Source organism: Lacerta agilis, chromosome 6 (assembly GCF_009819535.1).
Source record: "Lacerta agilis isolate rLacAgi1 chromosome 6, rLacAgi1.pri, whole genome shotgun sequence".
NCBI classification, from domain to species: Eukaryota; Metazoa; Chordata; class Lepidosauria; order Squamata; family Lacertidae; genus Lacerta; species Lacerta agilis.
Genome location: NC_046317.1, coordinates 2,045,132 through 2,067,739, shown reverse-complemented (window position 1 = coordinate 2,067,739; position 22,608 = coordinate 2,045,132). Strand labels below are relative to the sequence as shown.

Genomic DNA, 22,608 nt, shown 5'->3' with positions numbered 1-22,608 from the left:
TGTGTGGAAAGGCTTCTCCTCACATCGTTGCAGGGGTCCGACGCTAGGCTGAAAATGTGGTTTGTCCAAATGTTGGCGCTTTTGTAGAAGAGGCTAGTGAGGTGTTAGAGCATAAGAAGAGCCTGCAGGATCTGGCCCCTGGCCCACCCAGCATCCTGTTCTCACAGTGGCCAACCAGATGCACAGCACAGCAGACCTCGGGTTTATTTATTACATTTCTGTGCCGCTTTTCATTCACATGAATCGCAAAGCGGCTTACAAACAATAAATTGCAGCATAATAGGACGTCACTTATAAAGAATATGAATCTCCAGTAAAAGAATTGTAATCTATAAAACACTATTAACAACACAGCTAAAAAAATAAGCTAAAGAGCTTATTACGAGAAAGTCATACGACAAAGTCATATTATAGGATTCATAAAGTACTGCAGCATTCATAATCTATAAAACAATATTAACAACATTAACAAAACAGCAACCAAAAAATAAACTTGGCGCTGTTGAATTCATACACACTCTCCCCACACCATGACTCATAAAACTGCATTGCCTTCTGCTGCACAGGAACTAAAGCAGGCTCAAAATACTTCACTGGGCCTGGGGAGGAAGTGAGCAAACACAACAAAGAATAAAGGGAGTTCAAGTTACAGGTAGGTAGCCGTGTTGGTCTGCCATAGTCAAAACAAAATAAAATAAAAAATTCCTTCCTGTAGTAGCACCTTGGAGACCAACTAAGTTTGTTCTTGGTATGAGCTTTCGTGTGCATGCACACTTCTTCAGATACACATATCTGAAGATATCTGAAAAAGTGTGCATGCACACGAAAACTCATACCAAGAACAAACTTAGTTGGTCTCTAAGGTGCTACTACTGGAAGGAATTTTTTATTTTATTTTGTTTTGACTAAAGGGAGTTTAAAATTTGTTGTGGTTCTCCAAGGATGACCAGCTGGTTTTTTCCCCTGCTTTGAGGATTTTTGGGGTATAATTTTTATGCAGACAAATATACACTGTAATGGAAAAGGAAAAAAAGGAAAGAGAAATGGTTCTCTTCTCCAAAAGGGATGTCCCTGAAGTCTTTGTGAATCAGAGGCCAGCCTCATTCCTCTTGAGGAAGCCAGATTCGCTCTGGCCTCACAGTTCCTCACGAACACAGCTCATCTCTCACCTTATAAATCAGGGTTGGTGGCATCCACCACCTGGTCGCTGGAATGCGCATAGATGACCCTTACTTTTAACTGTGTTGCCTTTCCATCTTTCCTTACCCTAACCTCTTCAGCCTCCCCCTCCTTGCAGACCAGGGGATGGGATTTCGGTGCTGCAGCAGTCCAGCAACCACTGCATGGCTCTGGGAGCTGGATCCTCCATTCTCAGTGCACTGTGCAGTGATCTGCCTGACGTGTGAGCAGCTCCTTGTGCACCAGGGCTCCACACTATCAAGACAACTGCAGTTTCTGTTGTGTATATAAAAATAATTTTGATGATATACAATGTCCAGTCTCTTTATATTCAAAAGAAGTTTACTTTCATAAACATATACTGTAACTGAAAAGAACAGATCTACAATCTCATGCTTATTCACTTAGTTCCTTATAGAGAGCACAGGTTTCTCCCTATTAACATTTAGGGATCTTCCTCTGTCTGCTTCACCCCAGACAGACCACACCGACACACACTGTCCTCAGCAGTATCTTGATAACTACCAGTAGCCTAAGTCTCTCTCAGCAGCCATTATCCCCCCTCTCACACACAGAATAAGAAAACAGTTAAAAACAACAGTTACTTGAATAACAGTCACAAGAAAATGGAATGCCTGCCTACCAAAGGGGGGGGGGGGAATCCATGCTAAAAATGCACAGCAATTCAACATAAGCAAACATTCCCATTTAAGGAAGTTAAAACATTATCCTTAACAGTTTCTTGATCACATGCCCCCCTAGAAGCTGCACATATGTCTTGGTTTTTTTGCAGGCTTCTGTGTTCAATGCATGACTTTTGGGAGGGAGGAGCTAGCACAGGAGTAGGACATTGAAGGTGGAACCAGAAGTGAAATATACTCGGAGTCAAGTGTGAATTTCATGCTCTTTATTCAGCTCATAGTAGTGAGGAATGCAGTTTCCCCAAAACATTTGCTTTATATACACTATTTACACAATGGGCCCCACGTGATTGGCTAATTCCGGGATACTCCTGTATGCCAATTGGAGTGCGGATTCACTTCCACCTGGAGCTGGATTGGGTGGCTCCTGCGGACCAATCAGACTGCTGCAATCTCAATCCTATTGTTCTGGGACCAGTCAGACTGCTGCAATCTCAATCCTATTGTTCTAGGACCAATCAGACTGGTGCATTTTGGATCCTATTCAACTCAGTAAATAACAAGAAGCATGGCCGACTCCTCCAAACCTTGAGTTCCCTAAATGTTTCTAAATCTTGTGGGATAGTGAAAGAAGCAGAATGCAGAAAGAATTAGAAATCCTGCTTACACATGAGAAGAAGAGTGTCTCTTCAATTCCTCTGGAAACATACAGTATTTGGTTTGTCACCAACTGCCTGCAGTCACTTGGACTAACTATCCTCAAAGAGTTGTTCTTCCCAAAGCTCTCTGCCAAGTCACCTGGCTGGAGGACATCACAATGGAGGACACATCACCATTACTTAATAATCTTGTTTAAGAGTGGGATTGGGTCCTCTTAATATTTGAGCAGCAGCAAGATCCCAGGGTGTTCCAGGCACTCACTCAGGCTCATGTTTCCATTGGGAAATCAAGGCACAACAGGGACTAGTGTCATTATGAAATAGGGTTTATTCTGCGCATATTTACACCTAAAGCCTTCAATGGGAGGGGGTACAGAGCATCATGTCCCAAGAGTGCCCCCATTGCTCATCTCTTCAGAAAGCTGGGATCCAAGGCAGAAGACAGCCATGCCCCCAACTCCAGTCTCTCAGTGCATCCTCCTGCAGTCACCGCCGCATGGAGTTCTGCCTCCTTCCTGCTCCTTCTTCCCAGAAAGCCCTTGCATAAAACAACTCCTGTGCCCATTTAAAATGTGGCTCTTTGGGGGTGGGGGTGGGTTGTTTTTATTTTGATTATATATGTTGTGCTTTTTATGTAGAACTTTTCTGTGCCCTGAGGTATAGGGCGGTATATAAATTCAATTAATAACTACTACTACTACTACTAGGGACGCGTGTGGTGCTGTGGTCTAAACCACAGAGCCTAGGGCTAGCTGATCAGAAGGTCGGCGGTTCGAATCCCTGCCACGGGGTGAGCTCCCATTGTTCGGTCCCATCTCCTGCCCACCTAGCAGTTCAAAAGCACGTGCAAGTGCAAGTAGATAAATAGGTACCGCTCCGGCGGGACGGTAAACAGTGTTTCCGTGCACTGCTCTGGTTCACCAGAAGCGGCTTAGTCATGCTGGCCACATGACCCGGAAGCTGTCTGAGGACAAATGCCGGCTCCCTCGGCCTATAGAGCAAGATGAGCGCCGCAACCCCAGAGTCGGACACGACTGGACCTGATGGTCAGGGCTACCTTTACCTTTACTCCTACCCCTCTGCTTGCAGCACCTTCCCTTTCAAAGCATCTTGCAAAAAGCACTTTTCCCTGTGGTGACATCATGCCCCCTGTAATCCTGATAGCCTCCCCCTTTCTTGTCTGATGCTACATGTCTCACCTTTTGTCAGGGTAATGACTCTGCCATCACCTGATCCAGCTTCTGACTTCAAACCCCACCTTTACTAACGTCAGAAATTATGGGGAGAACCTGGCACCCAGGAAGTTTAGGGGATCCTTTCCCCCTGCAAACCCACAACAATATCAAAGCCTGTTGTGTTTTCTGAGATTTCTACATAGTTGTATTATGCACGTTTAGAGTCTGGTTGGTTTTTTCCATTCATAGGGTCTCCACTAGTCATTGTACAAAGAATGCACCTTCCTTTCTAAAAAAACATGGTAGGGTTTCAGTGCAATCTAAAATCAGTGGCAAGTAGGCTTTTCAGTAATCTGGGCAATATTATAATGGACAGGAGCTAAAGCACAGGTGTCAAACACAAGGCCCGGGGGCCTAATCCGGCCCACCAGACCTCGTCATGTGGCCCGCGCACGCCTCCCTCCCTCCTGACACCCGCCCGCCCGCACCGGGGAGGGAGGGCGCGCGCGCTCACTGCACGCACGCAAACACACACGCACAGGCGCGCGCACACAGAGCAACCTCATTCCCCTTCCCCCTGATCACGTGCCCCACTGCTGCAGGGACGGTCACCAGCACCACCCCCTCCCTGCATCTACACACACACACACAGCCGCGCAGCTGGCCTCTCTTGTTCCGTCCGCAGCCGGCACAGGCGCTTCCCCTCCGGGAGCCTCGCGGAGAAAGAGGCGCCGCGGCGGGGAGGAAGAGAGAAGTAGCAGCCGGCGCCGATCTCCTCCTCCTGTTTCGCCACCGGCGGAGGATCCTTCTCCTTCCTGCTCCTCTTTCCTGCCGCCACCGCCACCGCCTGGAGGTAGCTTTTCTCCTTGGCGTTGCCGGTCGGCTCTCCTCCCATTCCCCGCGCGCCCTTGCGCCGCTCCCTTGGGGGGCCATGGGGCTCCTGTCGCAGGGCTCCCCGCTGAGCTGGGAGAAGGCACAGCGCCACGCGGAGCACGTGCGCAAACACGGCATCCTCCAGTTCCTGCACATCTACCGGACGGTGGGCGAGAGGCACAAGGACGTGCTCAAGTGGGGCGACGAGGTGAGTGAGGGCCGGGGAGATGGAGCTGAAGACCGGATGGATCCAAGAAGCTGCCTTCCTTCCTTTCCTCTCCTCGCCTCTCCTTCCTTCTTTCTTTTTTTCTCTCTCTTCTTTCTTTCGTCCACCCACCATGGCGCGCTTTTGCTGCTGCTGCTTCAACTTCAACACAACAACCTTGGGAGGTAGACCGCTGGCGGCCCTGCCCTCGCCCAACACCACTGCACGGTGCACATGTTCATAGCTGTCAACTTTTCCCTTTTCTTGCGAGGAATCCTATTCGGAATAAGGGAATTTCCCTTTAAAAAAGGGAAAAGTTGACAGCTATGCATGTTGCATGGGGAGCGAGTTTACTGGGCGTCGACGGGGTTTGCCCTGAGGAAAACGTTTGGGGTTGTTATGGTTGTTATTGTTATTTGTTAAATTTGTTTGCTGCCCTTGGATCTCAGGATAGTTCACGACATGAAAAAGCACAACATACATAATAAAGCAAACCAATAAGACACACACGCACACACACACACACACATGGGTTCCCTTGCACCCCCAATTCTGCTGGTTCACACTCAACCGAGACCATTTTTTGCAGTGTGAAACCTGTGTCACCTTGGAAAGCCACAAGCACATCCGATTTAAAGCTTGTGTCTCACATTCGGTTTCAGAAGTGGTTTAAAAGGCTTGTATAGCATCACTTATGAAAATGCCCTTCAGCTTCCCTCCTGCATGTAACAGATTGCTTTGTGCCTGGGTCTTCTCACATGGTGACTATTCAGTAGGCATGGTGCTTGTTTACTAATTAATGGGTTTGTGTATGCTAGCCCTATCAGAAGGGCCATGATTTACACCAGTGCCACTGTGCTCTCACCCCGAGTTAAAATGATTGAAGTAGTGCACGGAGTGGACACAGATAAAACTGGCCCTTTGAGGGTGACCAAACTGCTGATGCGGCCCCCGATGAATTTGAGTTTGACACCCCTGAGCTAAAGGATTTCACCCTTAGACTTCCCATCCCATCACCAATTACTTTCGGTTTATGCTCAGTGTGTTCCATCAATAAACAACCAGCTTTCCTTACTCTGAAATACAGTGAATATTAGTTTTATTTATGTTTGAATGAATGTTCCTACCAAATTATATCATGCAGATGCTGTCCTCTCCTCCCCCACCCTTCCTCCCCCCCCCCCGGCCAATATGAAACAGATTTCCATTGTGCTGGCTTTGTAACTGATTTATTTGCAAATAATAATATAACAACAACATTCCTGAATCCACAACGTAGTATCTCAGTCATTCACACTGAAAGAACCGGAATAAGTTCCAGTTGTAAATAAATAATAAATATTGAAGCAGCCCTGGCCTTGGGGAGGATTCCAGTTCATCTTCTCTTAGACTTCTGGCCAAGCTAACTTCAGCAACAGGACAGTACATTTCATCCTGAGGTTTTAAACTGGGCTGCAAAGGCTTCATTGCTGGTTTGCTGGTGGAACCACCTACCACTAGACAGGCATCTCACAATTTCTCAGCTGTGGTTCAGCATTAAGAAATGCTTTATATTTTGTAGAACTTCTCAAGAAAACCAGCAATAAAGGTGCAGCATGGCAGGTGTGCAAAACAGAACAATGGAAAGAACTGGGTAGAGCACATTTTTCAAATTCATATCCTCCACCCTCCTTTGCTGCTAAAGAATGTTTATTTTTGCATGCAGTCAGATTGATGGTTAAATCACAATGGCATTCAAACACTGCAGCAGTAAAGAGTTCACACCAAGTATACCCACAAAAGTAGCACTGTTGTTGTTGTTTTTGTTTTAAAAAAGAAAAGATTGTGTAAACATGGTTTGGCTTATATAACTTTATACTGTTCTTTCACCAGTGAAGTCCATGGAGGGAGGTTTTAACCATAGACTTCAGAATGAAAACTGCATCATGTCTCCTTTTTCAGACAACACTTCACGGAAGTCAACAGGAGTTTGTCTGAATAAGGATAATCAAAAACCAGAGTAAGAACCTCAGGATATGGTCTCTGCCAAATGAGTTGCAGCATGCAAGAGGCTTTTGCTATTGGCTCAGGGTGAATCTGCTCTGGGAAATGTTGCTTGTGGATAAATGAAAGAAAAGCATAAATTGATCTTACTGGTATTTGAAAAGCTTTACTAGCAGCAGCAGAACACTTGTTTAATAACCACTGCTGGGAAACAGGTACAGAACACCCAGGTCAAGGGTAGTTGCAGCCTTGGAGTCTTGATCTGAAGTGTTGACATTGTTGACAAATCTCAAAGATACATATTTCAAGCTCTGCATGCTGAAGACCTCGGAAAATGAAAGGCTGGTTCACTCATTCATGTACACCACTTGATCTTGCAAGTTTGATTACTCAGGCGCTCTTCACCACAAATTGCAGGGATGGGGAGCCTGTGGCCCTTAGATGTTGCTGAACTACGGTTCCCACAATCCCTTACCCTTGTGCATGCTGGTTGGATGGAGTGAAAGTGCCACACTATCCAAACCCCTGGCATAATCACAGTAATAATAATCATGGAAACAAATTTCATTGAAAAGCGCTGTGTTTCAGTTAAGACCAGATGACACGAACCACACATCTGCGGTAATTAATCTACAGGGCTCATCCACATATCAATGAGTAATGAACATGCATTTATGAACCAGTCTGAAACAGGCTGTAAATTGCTCAGTAGCTGCAGTTTGACTGTTTATTTTCTCAGCCACTTCCAGTAGTTAATTCACATAAGTCTAGACAGGTTTCTGTTGTCAACAAATACTCCGCTTGGTATTTCACAGTTTGTCAAAGGAGCATGGCAGGGTGTCAGGGCTGATTTTAATAAACTACCTGGCGTACCAATTGTTCAGCCAGGTGTGGCACATACTGTTGCTGCCAGCGTTATCTTTTGCGTACAATCCTAGCTGGTGTACATTACAAGATGTATGAAAGTACAAATGAGGAGGGATTCAATGACTGTGAGCCTGTGGCCCTTCTCAGTTGTAATCCATGACCCTGTCTATCCATTACACAAGTTGGACCAGTAAAGTCTCATAGTGTCTACCCTGTTGAATGAAAGGGCCGCTCCTGCACTCACCTTCCATTCCATTATATGCTACTCCTCTCTTTCAGAAATCAAGTCACTAGCACTAAGTTACACCCGTGATTATGAGTAAGAATAATATTGGCAAACAAAAGATGAATAGGTCAAATCCATGATGGTTCACTGGGTGAAGGATCCGGGGTACAATATTGAGTTAGCAACACGGGAGAGATTATGGACAAGTTTAAAATTTACAGCATGTTATACTCTGAAGGAAAATTATATGAAAATAATGTATGGTTGGTATTTAACTCCTAGTTAATTAGCTAAAATGTACCATCAAAGTCTAAAACATGCTGGAAATGCAAAGAGAAGGAGGGCACCTTTTATCATATATGGTGGTCATGTAAGGTGGTAAAAGACTTCTGAAGAAAAAAGAAGCTTTTCTTTTAGGAATTTTAGGTACCGAGATTCCGAAGGACCAGATGAAATTATTTATGTACGCCACCAGGGCTGCAAGGATTCTGGTAGCCCAGAGATGGAAAGATGGTACAACTCTGACCAAGGAAGAATGACAGATAAAATTGATGAACTATGCAAAGATGGCAAAACTTACAGGAAAAATTAGAAACCAGGAAGAGGCTGGTTTTAATAAGGAATGGGGAAAGTATATAATCTATTTGAAAAACTATTGTAAACAATTACGTTCATTGGTAGGACTGACAGAAAACCTGTAGTAAAAATCTGAGTTATAAAGGACTTATAAGAATAGAAAAATTCCTTCCAGTAGCACCTTAGAGACCAACTAAGTTTGTTCTTGGTATGAGCACACGAAAGCTCATACCAAGAACAAACTTAAGTTGGTCTCTAAGGTGCTACTAGAAGGAATTTTTTTATTTTTTATTTTGTTTTGACTATGGCAGACCAACACGGCTACCTACCTGTAATTATAAGAATAGAGTTATGGAAGAGATGCAGAGGGAAAATCATATGAGGATTCTCAAAAGGGGGGGTGAAATCAAAGGGGATTTTATGTTTCTCTTTGAGTGTGTATCTTTCATTTGTTTACTCTATGTAAAATTGAAAATGCGAAAAATAAAATTTATAAAAGAAAATAATCTTCAGGCAGGCAAGCAGGGAAGGGTGTGTTTACTGGAAAGTTTCTCTCTCTCCCCCCTCCCCTCAAGCTGTCAAATGTGCTGCACATGATTGAGGCAGCAAACCTATACATCTGCACACTTATTTGGGAGCAAGCCCCATTAAAAAAGTGGGACTTTCAAGTAAACAGGCATAGAATGCTTTGTAACACATGTTTTGTTTGGACCACCAGGGTAGTAGTTTTTTTCCATGGAGGGGTGAGGAATTAGTAACTTTTACAGACTTATATTTGCAGGGCCAATCTAGTCTTGTTTCCCACTCTCTCTTTTTCTTTACCTTTCTGTTGATGCCACCTGTCAGTGTAGTCTTATACCAGTAGGTATCGTGAAATCAGCGGAGATATCAGTTGCAGGCCCCTTGCTGCAATGACTTGTTTGTAGTACCTGTGTCTAAAGTGCTGTGCTCATTAAATGCCCTATCTAAATAAATTATTATTAATAATAACAACTATAATAATTAACAATAAATGGGAAGCAATTAAAAAATGGGGCATATCACCCAAGGCTGCTTATAATGTTCAGAGAGGCACAATACACAGAGTTTGTTGGCTTCTGCAGATGTCACTGGAAGGAAGTTTGCCCATCATGGCAGAAGGCAGATATGCTGTTGGATCAAAGCAGATGCAGAATTCCTCTGGGTACAAATGCAAAGCAACGCCTGCACTGTTAAGGATGCTAAGTCTTGACTGTTCAGCTGGTTGGTGTACAAACATGCAGAGAGCTGTGTGCTTCGGGAACTGTCATGCGGTAGCTGGAGATTTCAAACCCCTGTGTGCTATATACACGTTGTAGTCTGTGTTTTGCAAGTGCAGATACTGGATTCTGAAAGCAGGTAGAGACTGATGCATGGTGCACAGGTGCATAACATTGAACATGAGGATGATAAACAGTTTTAGAGAGGAATTCAACCTTCCTAGTTCTCTGTCCCTCAATTCTCGCCTTCCCTTCTGCTTTCTTCGTCCTACTTGGAGCGCAGGTTCTTTCTTACACAATTTTCTCCGGTGCTTTTCCCATGAACGCCTGTTTTCTGCCCTTCCCAGATGCCAGGGAGGGCCTTTTCTTGGTAGAGCTTCTGGGTGCATGGAAGCATATGAGGTCCCAGGCATCCTGGCCAATGTAAAGGCCCTGCCCAAACTCCACCACTGGAAAGCTCTTATCACCTCCCTCTGAGGCTCCTGCCTCTCCTGGTTCATTCTTTGTCTCTGTTCCCCCAACGCAAGTCCTAGCAGTGACAACGAGCAGGTTCAGGTGTGTGTGGGCTTGCCTGTCCTGTGGCTGGTCGCTTGCTCTGTCAGGTCCCTGTAATAGGCAGATTTCAGAAATCTGGGATAGGAGTCCTTCTCCATCAAGGTGTGGGTTTTCGCTTGGGCTTCTTCAAAGCAAGCAGGATTGGCAATGGTGAGGTTCCTCCTGGTCGCCTCTCTGGTTTCATGGTCAAGGTTCACCTGTAAGGAACACAGCAGCAATGAATTCTATGCCAATATGTGGTGAGGAATGTAAAAGCAGCAGGTATTGTATGCATTCTAGCAGAGCCAGTGTGAAGCAGTCAAGAGTAAGGAAGGAGGAATGGGGAGACCCACAACCCTCACAGGGTGACTTGGGGTCATTTGCAGGCCGGCTGGCCCATGAAGCAAAATGAGGCAGTTGCCTCAGCACAGCAGACTCCAGACGGCGAAGCTTTATCTACAGACACAGGACAGTATACAAATTTAACAAATAAAAATAAAAATTTCCTCCAGCAAAAGTCATTGCAGAGCCTCATGCCACCCCCACCCCCACATCCCGAGGCAAGACTGCAGTGGTGGCAAGGGGGGCAATGGCCAGGGGGTGGCAGCCGGGCATTTGCTTCAAGCAGCAAAATGTCCTGGGCTATCTCTCAGTCTAACCTACTTCACAAGCTCATTGTGAGGATAAAATAAGAGTGGGGGGGGGACATATATACTCTCTTGAGCACCTTAGAGCAGTGTTTTTCAACCTTTTTTGGGCAAAGGCACACTTGTTTCATGAAAAAAATCACGAGGCACACCACCATTAGAAAATGTTAAAAAAATTAACTCTGTGCCTATATTGACTATATTTAAAGTAATTTTTCAATTTTTCCCACGGCACACCAGGCAACATCTCGTGGCACACTAGTGTGCCGCGGAACAGTGGTTGAAAAACACTGCCTTAGAGGAAATATAGGGTGCAAATGCAGTAGTATTATTATTTTTTAAAGGATTGCATCATACTGAGAAATTTTACTCACCTCTTTGGGGGCCTCATTTTGAACAAAATCTTCAAAGATCCTGTTGGCCTTGGCTGCTAGTTTGGCTTTTGAGTGGGTTTTCTTATACTCCTCACAGGCCAGCCAGAACTCCAGGTTCTCTTCACTGAACTCTGTTTTGAGGAAGCCATGAAATGCTGCCACGCCACCTGTGAAGAAGGCCAGGGAATGTTTAGTTTGGAAGGCGAGTGAAGAGAACAGAAGGGTGCACTTTTTCTTACAGACATACACAGGATTTTATTTTATTTTTTGAAAGAAAAGACATTGAAATAAAACAAGGTTCAGAACATTGGTAGGAAAAATTATTATCGGAGAACTGGGGCATAGGCAGGAAATATTTTATAAATATCCAAATCAGCAGGTTTGGAGCAAACTGATAGGCAGATGACTTTTCTATAGCGTATATATTATTTAACCACCACAGGGCCTTATCTGAGGATTGAATTGTTGTTTAAAGGAACACTCTCTGCTCTGTGTTATTTATCTGTCTCTAGCTGCAGGATCCAGCAGCTTGGACTGGGAGTGTGTGGGGAGATATGCAGTGGGGAAATAGCACATGGGGGGGGGAAGAATTAAATGCCTCCCCGCATACTGTAGTCGTTATATGAAATGGAGCTGCCTGTGGCTGGTATTCGTTTTTTTAAAAAAAGACAGGGGAAGCCAAGCGTTGCATTCAAGGACATGTTTAATCATACATTAATGTGACCCAGAAGTGAACCTGTCTGAGGACATACCACACTTGAAGGAATTATGGAACAATCAAGTCATGCATTTGGTAGCTTTGGAAGGAAGGAATCTGTTTTCCTAAAGCAAGTTTTGGAAAAACTCTCTGCTCCCTTTGATGTGTTGGGGTCTGTGAAAAGACGTACTCACTTTTGCTTCTCAGGAGGTGGTCAAAAGACTCCTTCCATCCGAGCACCTCTTCTAAGGCATATCTGGAGAGGAGAACAAATGTTAAAATCATGGTGGTGTCAATAGGAATGTTGGGGTGAAGAGTTTAGGCAGAGGAGCAGACAAGACAAGAAGCCCAGAGATCATAAACTAAAGCAAACACCCTCATCACCACTTATTGGGAGGGGGGGGGGCAAGGCAGAAGGATGTAGCTGTCTCTTAATTTCACCTTGCATGGTTTCCATGGTGTGGTTACAGTGCTTAGAAAACAGCTGAAGCAAGGTCTTCGGTTCTCCTATTTCTTGTTAGCTGTATGGGAAAACATGGGTCCCTGTTGTTGCAGAGAACAAGCTGGCTTCCAGCTTGAGAACACATAAGACACCCCGCTGGATTACTGGAATTTACTCAGACTACATGGATTGAGTGGTGGTTTCTGCACGCGCTGAAAAGGGAAGTGAGGGGCAGATGGGGCTCATCAACCTGGGAAGATTGTCCATCTAAGAAAAGGAGAACTATGATCCTAAACCTCCGCTGCCTTGTGGGATATCTTCAGGAGAAGAAAAGGCGAAAGAGTGAGCCCTACACAAATATGGGTTGGAATCCCTAAGATGCTTGGATGGTGCCTTGTACGCCTCCATCCAGCAACTTCTGCAGCCAAGTTGATGCTAAACGCATTGCTCTGCTTTCCTTTGGACTACATTAGCGAGGTCTTTGGGCAGCCCAGGACCTCCAGACTCACTGCCGAGACTTGGGCCTGGAGGAAGTGACCTTGGTGCTATTGACACAGCAGTTTGACCTCATGCCCAGAGGCGCATGCCGTTGTCTCTTGAGACAGATGGATGGCAACAACTCAGACTAAGGAGGGCAGGTCATGGTTGAAGAACAGTTTTCTTCCATAGATAGCTAGTTATGATTCCCCCCTCTCACTGAATTCCTTAGGAGCTAATATATATATTTAATGTTGCACTGTGCTCTATTGCACCTTTCAGCACCGGTCCCTCTTAAGTAGCCACAATGCTCTAGGTTGGACCAATTAGTTTTTTTCAGGCTACCTTCAGCATATGACTTACCTCTGCTTTGTGCTTCGGCTCAGGCTCCCAATTTTATATCCCAGATCTGGTTTATGAAGCAGGATCCCCAAGCGGGTCTTGAATTCCTTTGCTCTGCAGAATGAGAGGAATGGAAGAATGTCCAAATGAATTTTAAGCTATAACAAGAAGTGGCCACGAGGGGGCAGCAGTGTTAAAAAGAAGAGAGCTGCTTTAAGTGAGAACCGCCATACAGTAGTCTCCTTCCAAACTAGCCGTTGGGTTTGGGTGCGCTCCCAAGGGGGGCGTGGTGTGCTTCTGAGGGGGGCGTGGCGTGGAGGGTGCCCTCCCAAGCGTGGGATAGCCACTTGGGTGGCTGAAGAAGTGCGCGCGCCCTGCAGCCAGGGGCTGAGCGAGCTGCTCACGGAAGTGGAGCGAGCTGCCCACGGTGGACATTCGGCACGCTGCCCGCCCGTGACTCCCAAGCCTCCCCCAAGCTGTCAAAACGAAGGGCAATGGGGGGAATGCCACCGCCAAGGCGGTGCAGCTGCCCCCCCCTTACCCCAACAGCTCGGGGCAGACTTGGGAGTCGTGGGTGGGTGGCGCACTGAATGTCACCCCCCCTCAGTGAGTGCACTCGGCGCAGTCCACCCCCACTGCCCCTGGCTGGAGAGAAGAGTGGTTGCATGTTTGTTCAAATAAATGTAGGAGATATATGATAGAGAGAGAGAGAGAGAGAGAGAGAGAGAGAGAGAGAAACAATACTAGTTTCTGTGGTGTGAGGGCATGCAAGCATTTCAGTAATGTAGAATTCCTGATGAAGCTGTAATTCCCATTAATGCAGAAGGCAAGGCAGGATTACACATGCAAGTAATTTAATCATCTTTGACAGATGGGTGGCCATTTGGTCCTTCAACGACTGCTGTAATGATCCCAGGCCTCTAATAGAGCAATTGTGTATTGCATTTATTGTGTGTGCGCGTGCCCTGTGTGTTTAACCATGCTTTCATGACTACACAACTTTCCCTGAGTTCCCTTTTTTTAATAAAAGATTTTTATTTCCCACCTAGTTCCCACTTTTATGGACAATGGGATCTGGCTGGCAGCAAAGCTGGCTTATTTTTAGCCTTCAAATTCAGTGGTTAATATCTGAACTGTGTAACCTTTACAACATTAAGGATTCGCTAGTGCCCTTCCTGTTTAATAAACTGGAGCCTCTTGTAACAGCTTTTCCTCATCCCTAGGATCATTAATCCCTCGCCCTCTGTGCTAGGGGACTCTTGGAAGGCCTGTCATGTTTGTGGCATATGGTGCCCAGCTATGGCTCCAACAAGTGATCCGAAGGTTACACAAATGAACCAAAATTCTGCTTGCACAGCGGCCAACCAGATGCCCAGGGAAGCTCTCAAGTAGGACGCAAGTGTAACCTAAGATCTCCGTTTTTGATGGACACAGTTTCTTCACTTGTTTGGTACATTTTGTTATTATGTGGCACCTGCTCTTCAGATGCAAAAGGACTGGAATATCACAACATGCAGATGGAACTGTTTGTCAACCACTTTTTGTAAAGACCAAATCATTTCCGCTTGGAGCATCTGCTCTCCTTTTAGTCGCTTCCTCTACTCTTATGTTTCCCTGCAAGATTGCTCTTCCTGTTCATGCACCCTCTGATAGTCTCTCTTATTCCTCACAGCTCCATGTTGTTGAATGCATCTGTCAGAGAACTGGAATATTTAAGGTCCAGAGATTTCACCCATGCCCTGTTTTTCCTGTGCCTCCGTCTCTGACTCCACAACAGCTTGACCATAGATTATGGTGGGGTGAAGGAATGAACACCGTCACCAGTGCATAAAGGGGTCTCTATTTGCATGCCCAAAACTTTCCAGGAAAAAGTGTTTGTTCACAGGTATAACAAAAACCCACATTCTTGGACAAAGTATAGAAACCAGGAAGAGCATGCCTGTAATAGTATTCTTCTTTCTTTGCTATTAAAAGGACTGATATGTCTGCCTCACTTGGGTGGATAATACAGTAAGCCAGAGTTTCTACAGTTACTAGGGGAAAGGATAGGTCCCTGCCTCAAGAAGGTCACAACTGAAATTGCTCACTGCGCTGCTTTTCAGGTAGACATTCAACACTGTATGGTCCCTCTATTGTCATGCTCAGCTGAAACTAAGCTCAAGAGGAACATCCTATTTATGATTTCTCTTCATTTCCTCCCCCTCTTGTTGTCTCCCCCAGTGTCAAAATATAAACTGTGAACACTATTATTCAGTTAAGTAAAATGTTACATCAATAACGGTAGAGAAATTAATTATAATTATAATTATAATTATAATTATAATGACAACAGTTACATTCCTTCTTCAAAATAGCATAAAGCTGAGTTTCTTCCATACCATCTCTCATGAACCTCCTTTGCACCACTTCTTAGTGACCCAGATTTGCTCGCTGCTGCGCTAGCCATAACAATGGTGTGGACACGGCCACCCGTTTTTAGATTTCCTATGACAGCTGCCTGCCTGCCTGCCTGCTGTAGTGCATCTGCAACCAGCCACACAGAGGTGGCTCCCCGCTTGGTGCATCACTGCGACAGTTTGTAGATGACTGCCTGGCGCGCCCACCGTTCTATTCTTAGCTCACCCCCCTCTGGGCGGTGTGTGGCAGGAATGCTAATTGTGCAGAGTGCTGCTTGCAGAAGTGTCTTGTAGAACCGCATTGCAAAAACCAGTGATCGTTTGGAGAAAAAGATTTCATTATGACATTTTAAAGCCTTCCTTTTGAGTGAAAGCAAAAGTATGTATGGACCAGGAAGCATCCCCCAACAAGAGTAACAGAAATTCAGGATAAATGCAGTTATTTTGTTTGTTTGTTTGTTTTAGTTATTCCCCTCCCCCTCCCCGTGCACTGCCTGCCCTTGCCAGTGATAGATCTTGGTCATCTAACTAACAAAAGTTTTTTCCATTCTTTAGAAGATACTATGAGCTATGGTTGTACACAAATGTTACCCCGATCAGTACAGATGTTGAAGCAAAGCACACTCCTGATTTATCAACTGCATTTGTTTGCTAAGAGCCCCATATATTTTCCAGCCTCTTACCTTTCCAAGCAGCTTGTAGGAAGGGAAGCTAACCCCCGACACATGGTGAGGAAGGAGACAGATGCTTTGCTTAAATCTGTGCAGAAAAGAGAAGCAGCGAGTAGCTCCAGCAGCACCTTTTGCTGCTTAGCGCTCTGTGCGCTGCTGTCTGGAAGCGAAGCTTTTATATCTGATGGGAAAGGGGAGGGAGCGGGAATCAAGTGCACAGCTCCTGCCTCTAGACAGGAAGAAGTGGAACTGTCCTTGAGCATCGCAGTCATGAACAGTTCCCGGCAGGAGAACAAGCAGACCAATTCTGCATTATAAAATATGTGCTCTTCTGTTGCTGTGGTGCCTTAGCATTTGTTGATCTGAAGGGCATACAGAGAGACTCGGGGAACGCATTTTGTGACTATGTTCACAATTAAATAAACACTTCAGTACTGAGTGTATGGCAGTGCCAGATTTACGTATAAGCTAAACAAGCTATAGCTTAGGGCCCCACTCTCTTGGGGGGCCCCCAAAAAAAATTAAAGGGGAAAAAACCTGGATGTACATTTCCAAAATATAAGAGAAAAAACAAATAAAATGGCTTTAGATACCTATTAGGTCCATAAATTACCATATATCCAACACAAAAAACAGCAACAATTTGTTGTTGACAAAGGACAGCTGGACATATAAAGGGCCTAAATCCGGCCCTAGTGTATGGTGAAAAAATAGTCCTGAATGCTGTTTGCTGCACTTTATATGTGATGGTTCCAAACATGCCCACTATGAAACAAGTCTCATTAAAAGTGCCGGGACTGTATTCCAAGTAAACCTGCTTCACACCAAGATGCCAGAAAAAGTTAGTGTCCACATTGTGCAGGTTTGGTGCAGACCTGGGAGCTGCACTGCGAATTCTTAAATATGTGACTGTGGATAAAACCCAGTGATAAAATGTTTTTATTTATATAAAGCATTTATTTTTTAAATGCTCTCTGGTCCAACGGGAAATGGGGAAGTGGTGGCCCTCCAGATGTTTACTGCCACAGGTCATGCAGCTAGGGGCTGATGGTTGGTGGAGCCCAACTTCTGGTGGCCATAGCTACCTCCCCTGCCTCTGACCTAGAATTTCCACGGCAAAGCACCTTTCCTGTCACATACCACAAGCATCTTGCAGGTAGGTACACAGGTGGACACCCTACACCCCCATGGGCCATGTCTACTTTGAGTAGAGGGGAAATATCTCCCAGTTCACATCTTTTTTTCTCCCATCTTCCTGCGTAGGAAAAGCATTAATAGTCCATCATCCTCCATGTATATGTTGAAACATGTCATGTTCCAACTAAAGAAATAAAATCCTACCCAGGCAAACTTGACACACCTGACTGGTAACTTTTCTTCCACTCTCGCCTTCAACCTTTCCCCTGAGGGATAATAATGAACATACCGTATTTTCCCTAGGACAGAGGTGGAGATTCGAATTCTCCAGATGTTGCTGGACTCCAGCTCCCACCAGCACATCCACCATGATCAATGCCTAGGGACAACCGGGATTGTAGTTCAGGAATATCTGAAGGGCCACAGGTTCCCATTCCCCCCCCTATGAAATGTGTAATTCATTTGCCATCTGCCCAGCATTTACAAAACATTATGGGTGATCATTGTACCTTCCCAATAAGTTGTCTGTACATGTATCTACTGTGCAATATTTAGAATGTAAACAAGTTCATGTGAGTTCCGGCACCTCTTTTTCTAGAATAATAGCACTGTATATCTATCTATAAAGCATACCTAGTTTAATCCCTCAGGATGGTATCAACCAACCCATTTTAAGGGCTACATGATTGTAAGGAACTGGGTTGATGGATGAAGAGGTGGGGAATTGTTTTATTCCAGGAATGTTACTCTAAAATAAGCACGATCCATTTCTGTGTTCCTTTGGGGGAATGAGAGACAGCAGAGACTGTCGTAACTTTAAGAAATATGTCTTACTCACCTACCATATTTTTCGCTCCATAAGACACACCTAGTTTTTAGAGGAGGAAAGGGGGAAGCTCTGTTTTTTTGAGGATCAGCTCAAAGTGGTGCAGCTTCTTTTTCAAAGAGGAAAAGCCCCGTTTTTATGGGGTTCAACTCACAGTTCTGCAGTTTCTAGTCCTACAGCCATTTCTACAGTTTCCAGACAGACAATCTAATCAGCCAGTCACATGTTGCTGGGGAAACAAACAGTCTCCCTCTGCATTCAACAATGGAGGCCTGGGCAAGGGGGCGGGGCTGGAAAGGGAGCCTTATCTCTCTCCCCAATCCCTTGCTGAACAGCTGTTCAGCAGTTTCCTTTCAACACCCCCTTCTCTCTTTGTAAAAAAAAGAGCACGATCTGCTTTTGGCCCCTAGGCAATTCGGCTCCAGGGACCATGCATTCACTCCATAAGACACACAGACATTTCCCCTTACATTTTAGGAGCAAAAAAGTGTGTCTTATGGAACAAAAAATAGACTACACACACACGCATATGTGTGTAATCTATTTATTCCTCTAATTATTTTGACCATATATATGTATATGTATTATCTTTACTATTTATTACTTTCTGATTCAATAATATAGAAGTAAACAGTATTGATACTGCCCACAGCTCTGGGCAAACAATGCAATTAAAAGCCAGGTGCTAATTGCTATAAACACGCATTGATTTGCCCCACAGTAAATGCACTTGCAGCGGGCAGTAAAAGAAGGAAAGATGGTTCACCCAGGTCACGGAAGGGGTGGAACAGAGTATGCAAGCTGAAGCCATGTGGCGGCCCAATGGGCGGTTACTATTTTTTTACCTTACGTATTTATTATGTGGTGTCAATTCTGCCCTTATAGCAGCTGCCCACCGATACCATGTGGTTCACAACAGACAGTCCACCCATACCATGTGGCTCACACCAAAACAGCGATTTCCACAGGACCACGTGCAACCAAAAGACACTGGGCTGGAAAAGAAGAAAATAAGGCAACCAATAAGAAATAAAACAACATGCGCTGTGGGTTGCTTATTCTTGGCAGGCATTGTGAATGATAAGCCCACCACTGAACAAGACTTAAAACCAGCTGGGTCACTAATCAAATAGAAGAACCAGGTAGCAAGGACACCAACTCCCAAGCAGTTAGCAGTTAGCCAGTAAATCAGTTAAATGCAGTATAGGGCCAACGCTGTAGTGATTTATCAAAGAAAGTGATGGAGCTGACATAAACCGCTAATTAAATTTAATTAAATGTGAAATAAGAAAGCAGGCGGAAAGTAATTAATCAAGTCCTCGACGTGCTATGTTGTTGTCGTTTAGTGGTGTCCAACTCTTCGGGACCCCATGGACCAGAGCACTCCTGTCTTCCACTGCCTCCCGTGGTTTGGTCAGACTCATGTTAGTATGCAAAGCTCAAGATGAGTTGTCCGATGAGTTCTTGTGGAAATCACCTTAGGGCCAGGCAGTAAGCTCACTACCCACCCCCAAGCCCCGCAGTGAGAAAACAAGCAAGCAGCACAGCTAATGATTCTATCTGAAACCCAAAGAGTTTCAAAAGTAAAAGTGTCTAACAAAATCCGTTTGAATCTGTTTGCAAACATTTTTGTTTTGTTTGAGCAAGTTTAAACTACGGTACTGTATAATGGATATGCTTACCCCTAGCCACCTCTATCAGTTAGTCGCTGCACCAAAAATGGCTGCTGCCCTCAGACCAGGTGGTGTGGGTGGACCATGGCGGACCACAGGCAGGCATCACAGATCTGCAAACCCTACAACACTCGGCAGCCCATTTCAAAAATGGCCGCTGCCAGTAACGATCACGTGATCAGGGAAACAGAACAACAAAAACGCAAGAGGAACGAAGAGCAGGAAAATGCCTCACTCAGAAGTGCAGGGAAGTGTTGCTGCTGACCTGGAAAGCTCTAAACGGCCTCGGCCCACTATGCCTGAAGGAGCGTCTCCACCCCCATCGTTCTGCCCGGACACGGAGGTCCAGCGCTGAGGGCCTTCTGGCGGTTCCCTCACTGCGAGAAGTGAGGTTACAGGGAACCAGGCAGAGGGCCTTCTCGGGAGTGGCGCCCTCCCAGTGGATGTCAAGGCCATAAGCAACTTTTAAAAGATTTAAAAGACTTTTAAAAGACAACTGAAGGCGGCCCTGTTTAGGGAAGTTTTTAATATTTGTTGGAAGCTGCCCAGAGTGGCTGGGGATACCCAGCCGGATTGGTGGGGTACAAATTATTATTATTATTATTATTATTATTATTATTATTATTATTATTATTGTTATTATTAACCGCTAAAACTGAAGCTGCCGACCATAAAAGGAAAGGAGATTTGGGCTAAGCAGCCAGCTCACGCCCGCTTTCAGCTTCTGCCTGTACACACTATTGGCCGGCCATCACCTCCCGAGACTCCTGCTCACACACACACACACACACACACACACAGTCCAAAGGCAGAGGCTCGTCTGAGTCCAGCGGAGGATCGATGGGCAGCACTGGAGCAGAAGCCGCTCCAACAAGGCAGGAGGAGACCCGGATCACGAGGGTTATCTATGCAGGAATCCTTGGCCCATTAGGGGGGTCATAGGTCAAGAATCCCTTCTGGGTCAGAGGAGCACCGCAAATAGCTTGTGCGCATGTGCACGGTCCTCCTCCGACCTGGATGTGTAACGGCTCAAGCTATTTCTGGGGCTCCTCTGACCCAGAAGTGGGCAGCCGTGCCGGTAAGAGGGGGCGGCGGCAGCGGGGGTCGCTGCGGGCCAGAGAAATTAGTCCCTTGGACCTTATCCGGCCTGCGGACCCTTAGTTTGGAGACCTCGGCTGGATCCAACGCCTGGAAGCAAGAGAGGCAGCATCCCCCGGCCAGCCATCCCAACCTTGAAGCGGGCGAAGCCACGCCCCTAAGCAAGCCCCATTGGTTGGGCTGAAGGAGACGCGGCCGGGGACCCTGCTGACGTGAGTGGCATCAAGTTCCCGCCCGCAAAGCAGCCCCTCCCTCGTGGGATCCTGCAGATCCACAATGCAAAGTGGAAGCTTATCAGGTTCCTGGATGAGAAGAGAAGCGGTGGACGGCAAACCATCTTTTCTGGCAGACAGCTTGTCAACATTATCTTCCTTCAGAAAGAGATGATAGAGCTTTAGCCCTTTCCATGTTGTCCCAGACAGCCTAATCAGTGACGATGAATGATGGGAGCTGCTGGAGTTGGAATCCAACAACATCTGGAGGGCTCTACAATAGGGAGACTTGTTTCCAAAACCATATTGTAAGTAAGAAGCGATCCCATGGGTCATCTGGTCCAACCCCCTACAATGCAGAATCTCAGCTAAAGAATCCATGACCGATGCACCCAATCTCTGCTTAAAAACCTCCAACAAAGGAGAGTGCACAACCTCCTGAGACCAGTCCACTGTCAAACAGCTCTTTCCCGGTGCTTAGTCGGAATCTCCACTGGTTCGGGTCCTAGTCTCCAGAGCAGGAGACTAAGAGACTTGCTCCATCTTCCATGTGATAGCTCTCGAGATAAGGTAAGCTTGACCTTAGTAAAGCTGAAGTGTTTGAAATGCACAATATACTATATCAAATGCCAACAGTGCCCTTCAGCTCTCTATATTGGACAAACAGGCCAAACCCTACGCCAAAGGATAAATGGATCTCCCAGGACATTCTATGCAAGACCTCAAAGTAGCTGTCTTATTAAAAAGGAATTTCAGAAATAGACTGGAAAGAGAAGTTGCTGAATTGCAACTCATTACCAAACTTAAAACCATGGAGAGACCTGGTCTGAATAGAGACATTGGATTCTTATCTCATTATACACGACAAGGCTATTTTTAACCTTCTCACCCTTTGCTTTTTCCTGTAAGACCAATTGCAGTCGCTAACAGTCGTCAACAGGTTTTCCACACCCATCAGCCAATCATCCATTCCCACCACCCTTCTGAGTAATACCCCTCCCCACCCTCTCACTATATATAAGGGTCTGGTGACTTCTGTTTCAGTGTATCTGAAGAAGTGTGCATGCACACAAAAGCTCATACCAAGAACAAACTTAGTTGGTCTCTAAGGTGCTACTTGAAGGAATTTTTAACTTTTTATTTTGTTTTGACCATGGCAGACCAACACGGCTACGTACCTGTAACTACATCACAAAAGGTTCTGTTGACAAGAAGGAAGAAAAAATCCTTTTGAAATATTATTACATAAAGTCACAGAATTGATGAAGACATAGAATTCTTCTCTGTGCGCCAGAGAGACAACTTCAGGTGGAGCTAGAGGGGTTGAAGGACTACAGTGCCCAGGAAGTCACACAGACAAACTTCCTCCCTGCCAGAAAGCAAAACGACCCTGGAACCATTTTTCTTTTTCATTTTTCGCCCTCCTGGTTAGACTAACATGCCAAAAAGCAGCATAATAG

General features: G+C 45.5%; 1 protein-coding gene across 1 annotated transcript; it reads right to left on the bottom strand.

The window, feature by feature from the left end:
* Window positions 1-8,983: 8,983 nt before the first annotated feature.
* Window positions 8,984-16,502, bottom strand: LOC117047940 (regulator of G-protein signaling 16-like). Its single transcript, XM_033151194.1, has 5 exons — window positions 16,215-16,502; window positions 13,157-13,249; window positions 12,069-12,130; window positions 11,178-11,344; window positions 8,984-10,374 (listed from the first exon to the last, which is right to left on the bottom strand). The coding sequence occupies exons 1-5, from the start codon at window positions 16,472-16,474 to the stop codon at window positions 10,174-10,176; spliced, it is 783 nt and encodes a 260-aa protein (XP_033007085.1). The 5' UTR covers window positions 16,475-16,502; the 3' UTR covers window positions 8,984-10,173.
* Window positions 16,503-22,608: the final 6,106 nt, after the last annotated feature.

Coding starts and splice junctions, on each gene's coding strand:
- LOC117047940 (XM_033151194.1), bottom strand. CDS start 16,474: ATGACTGCGATGCTCAAGGACAGTTCCACTTCTTCCTGTCTAGAGGCA. Junction 13,250..16,214: donor CCTACAAGCTGCTTGGAAAG/GTAAGAGGCTGG, acceptor CTCATTCTGCAG/AGCAAAGGAATTCAAGACCC. Junction 10,375..11,177: donor AAAATGAGGCCCCCAAAGAG/GTGAGTAAAATT, acceptor TGTTCCTTACAG/GTGAACCTTGACCATGAAAC.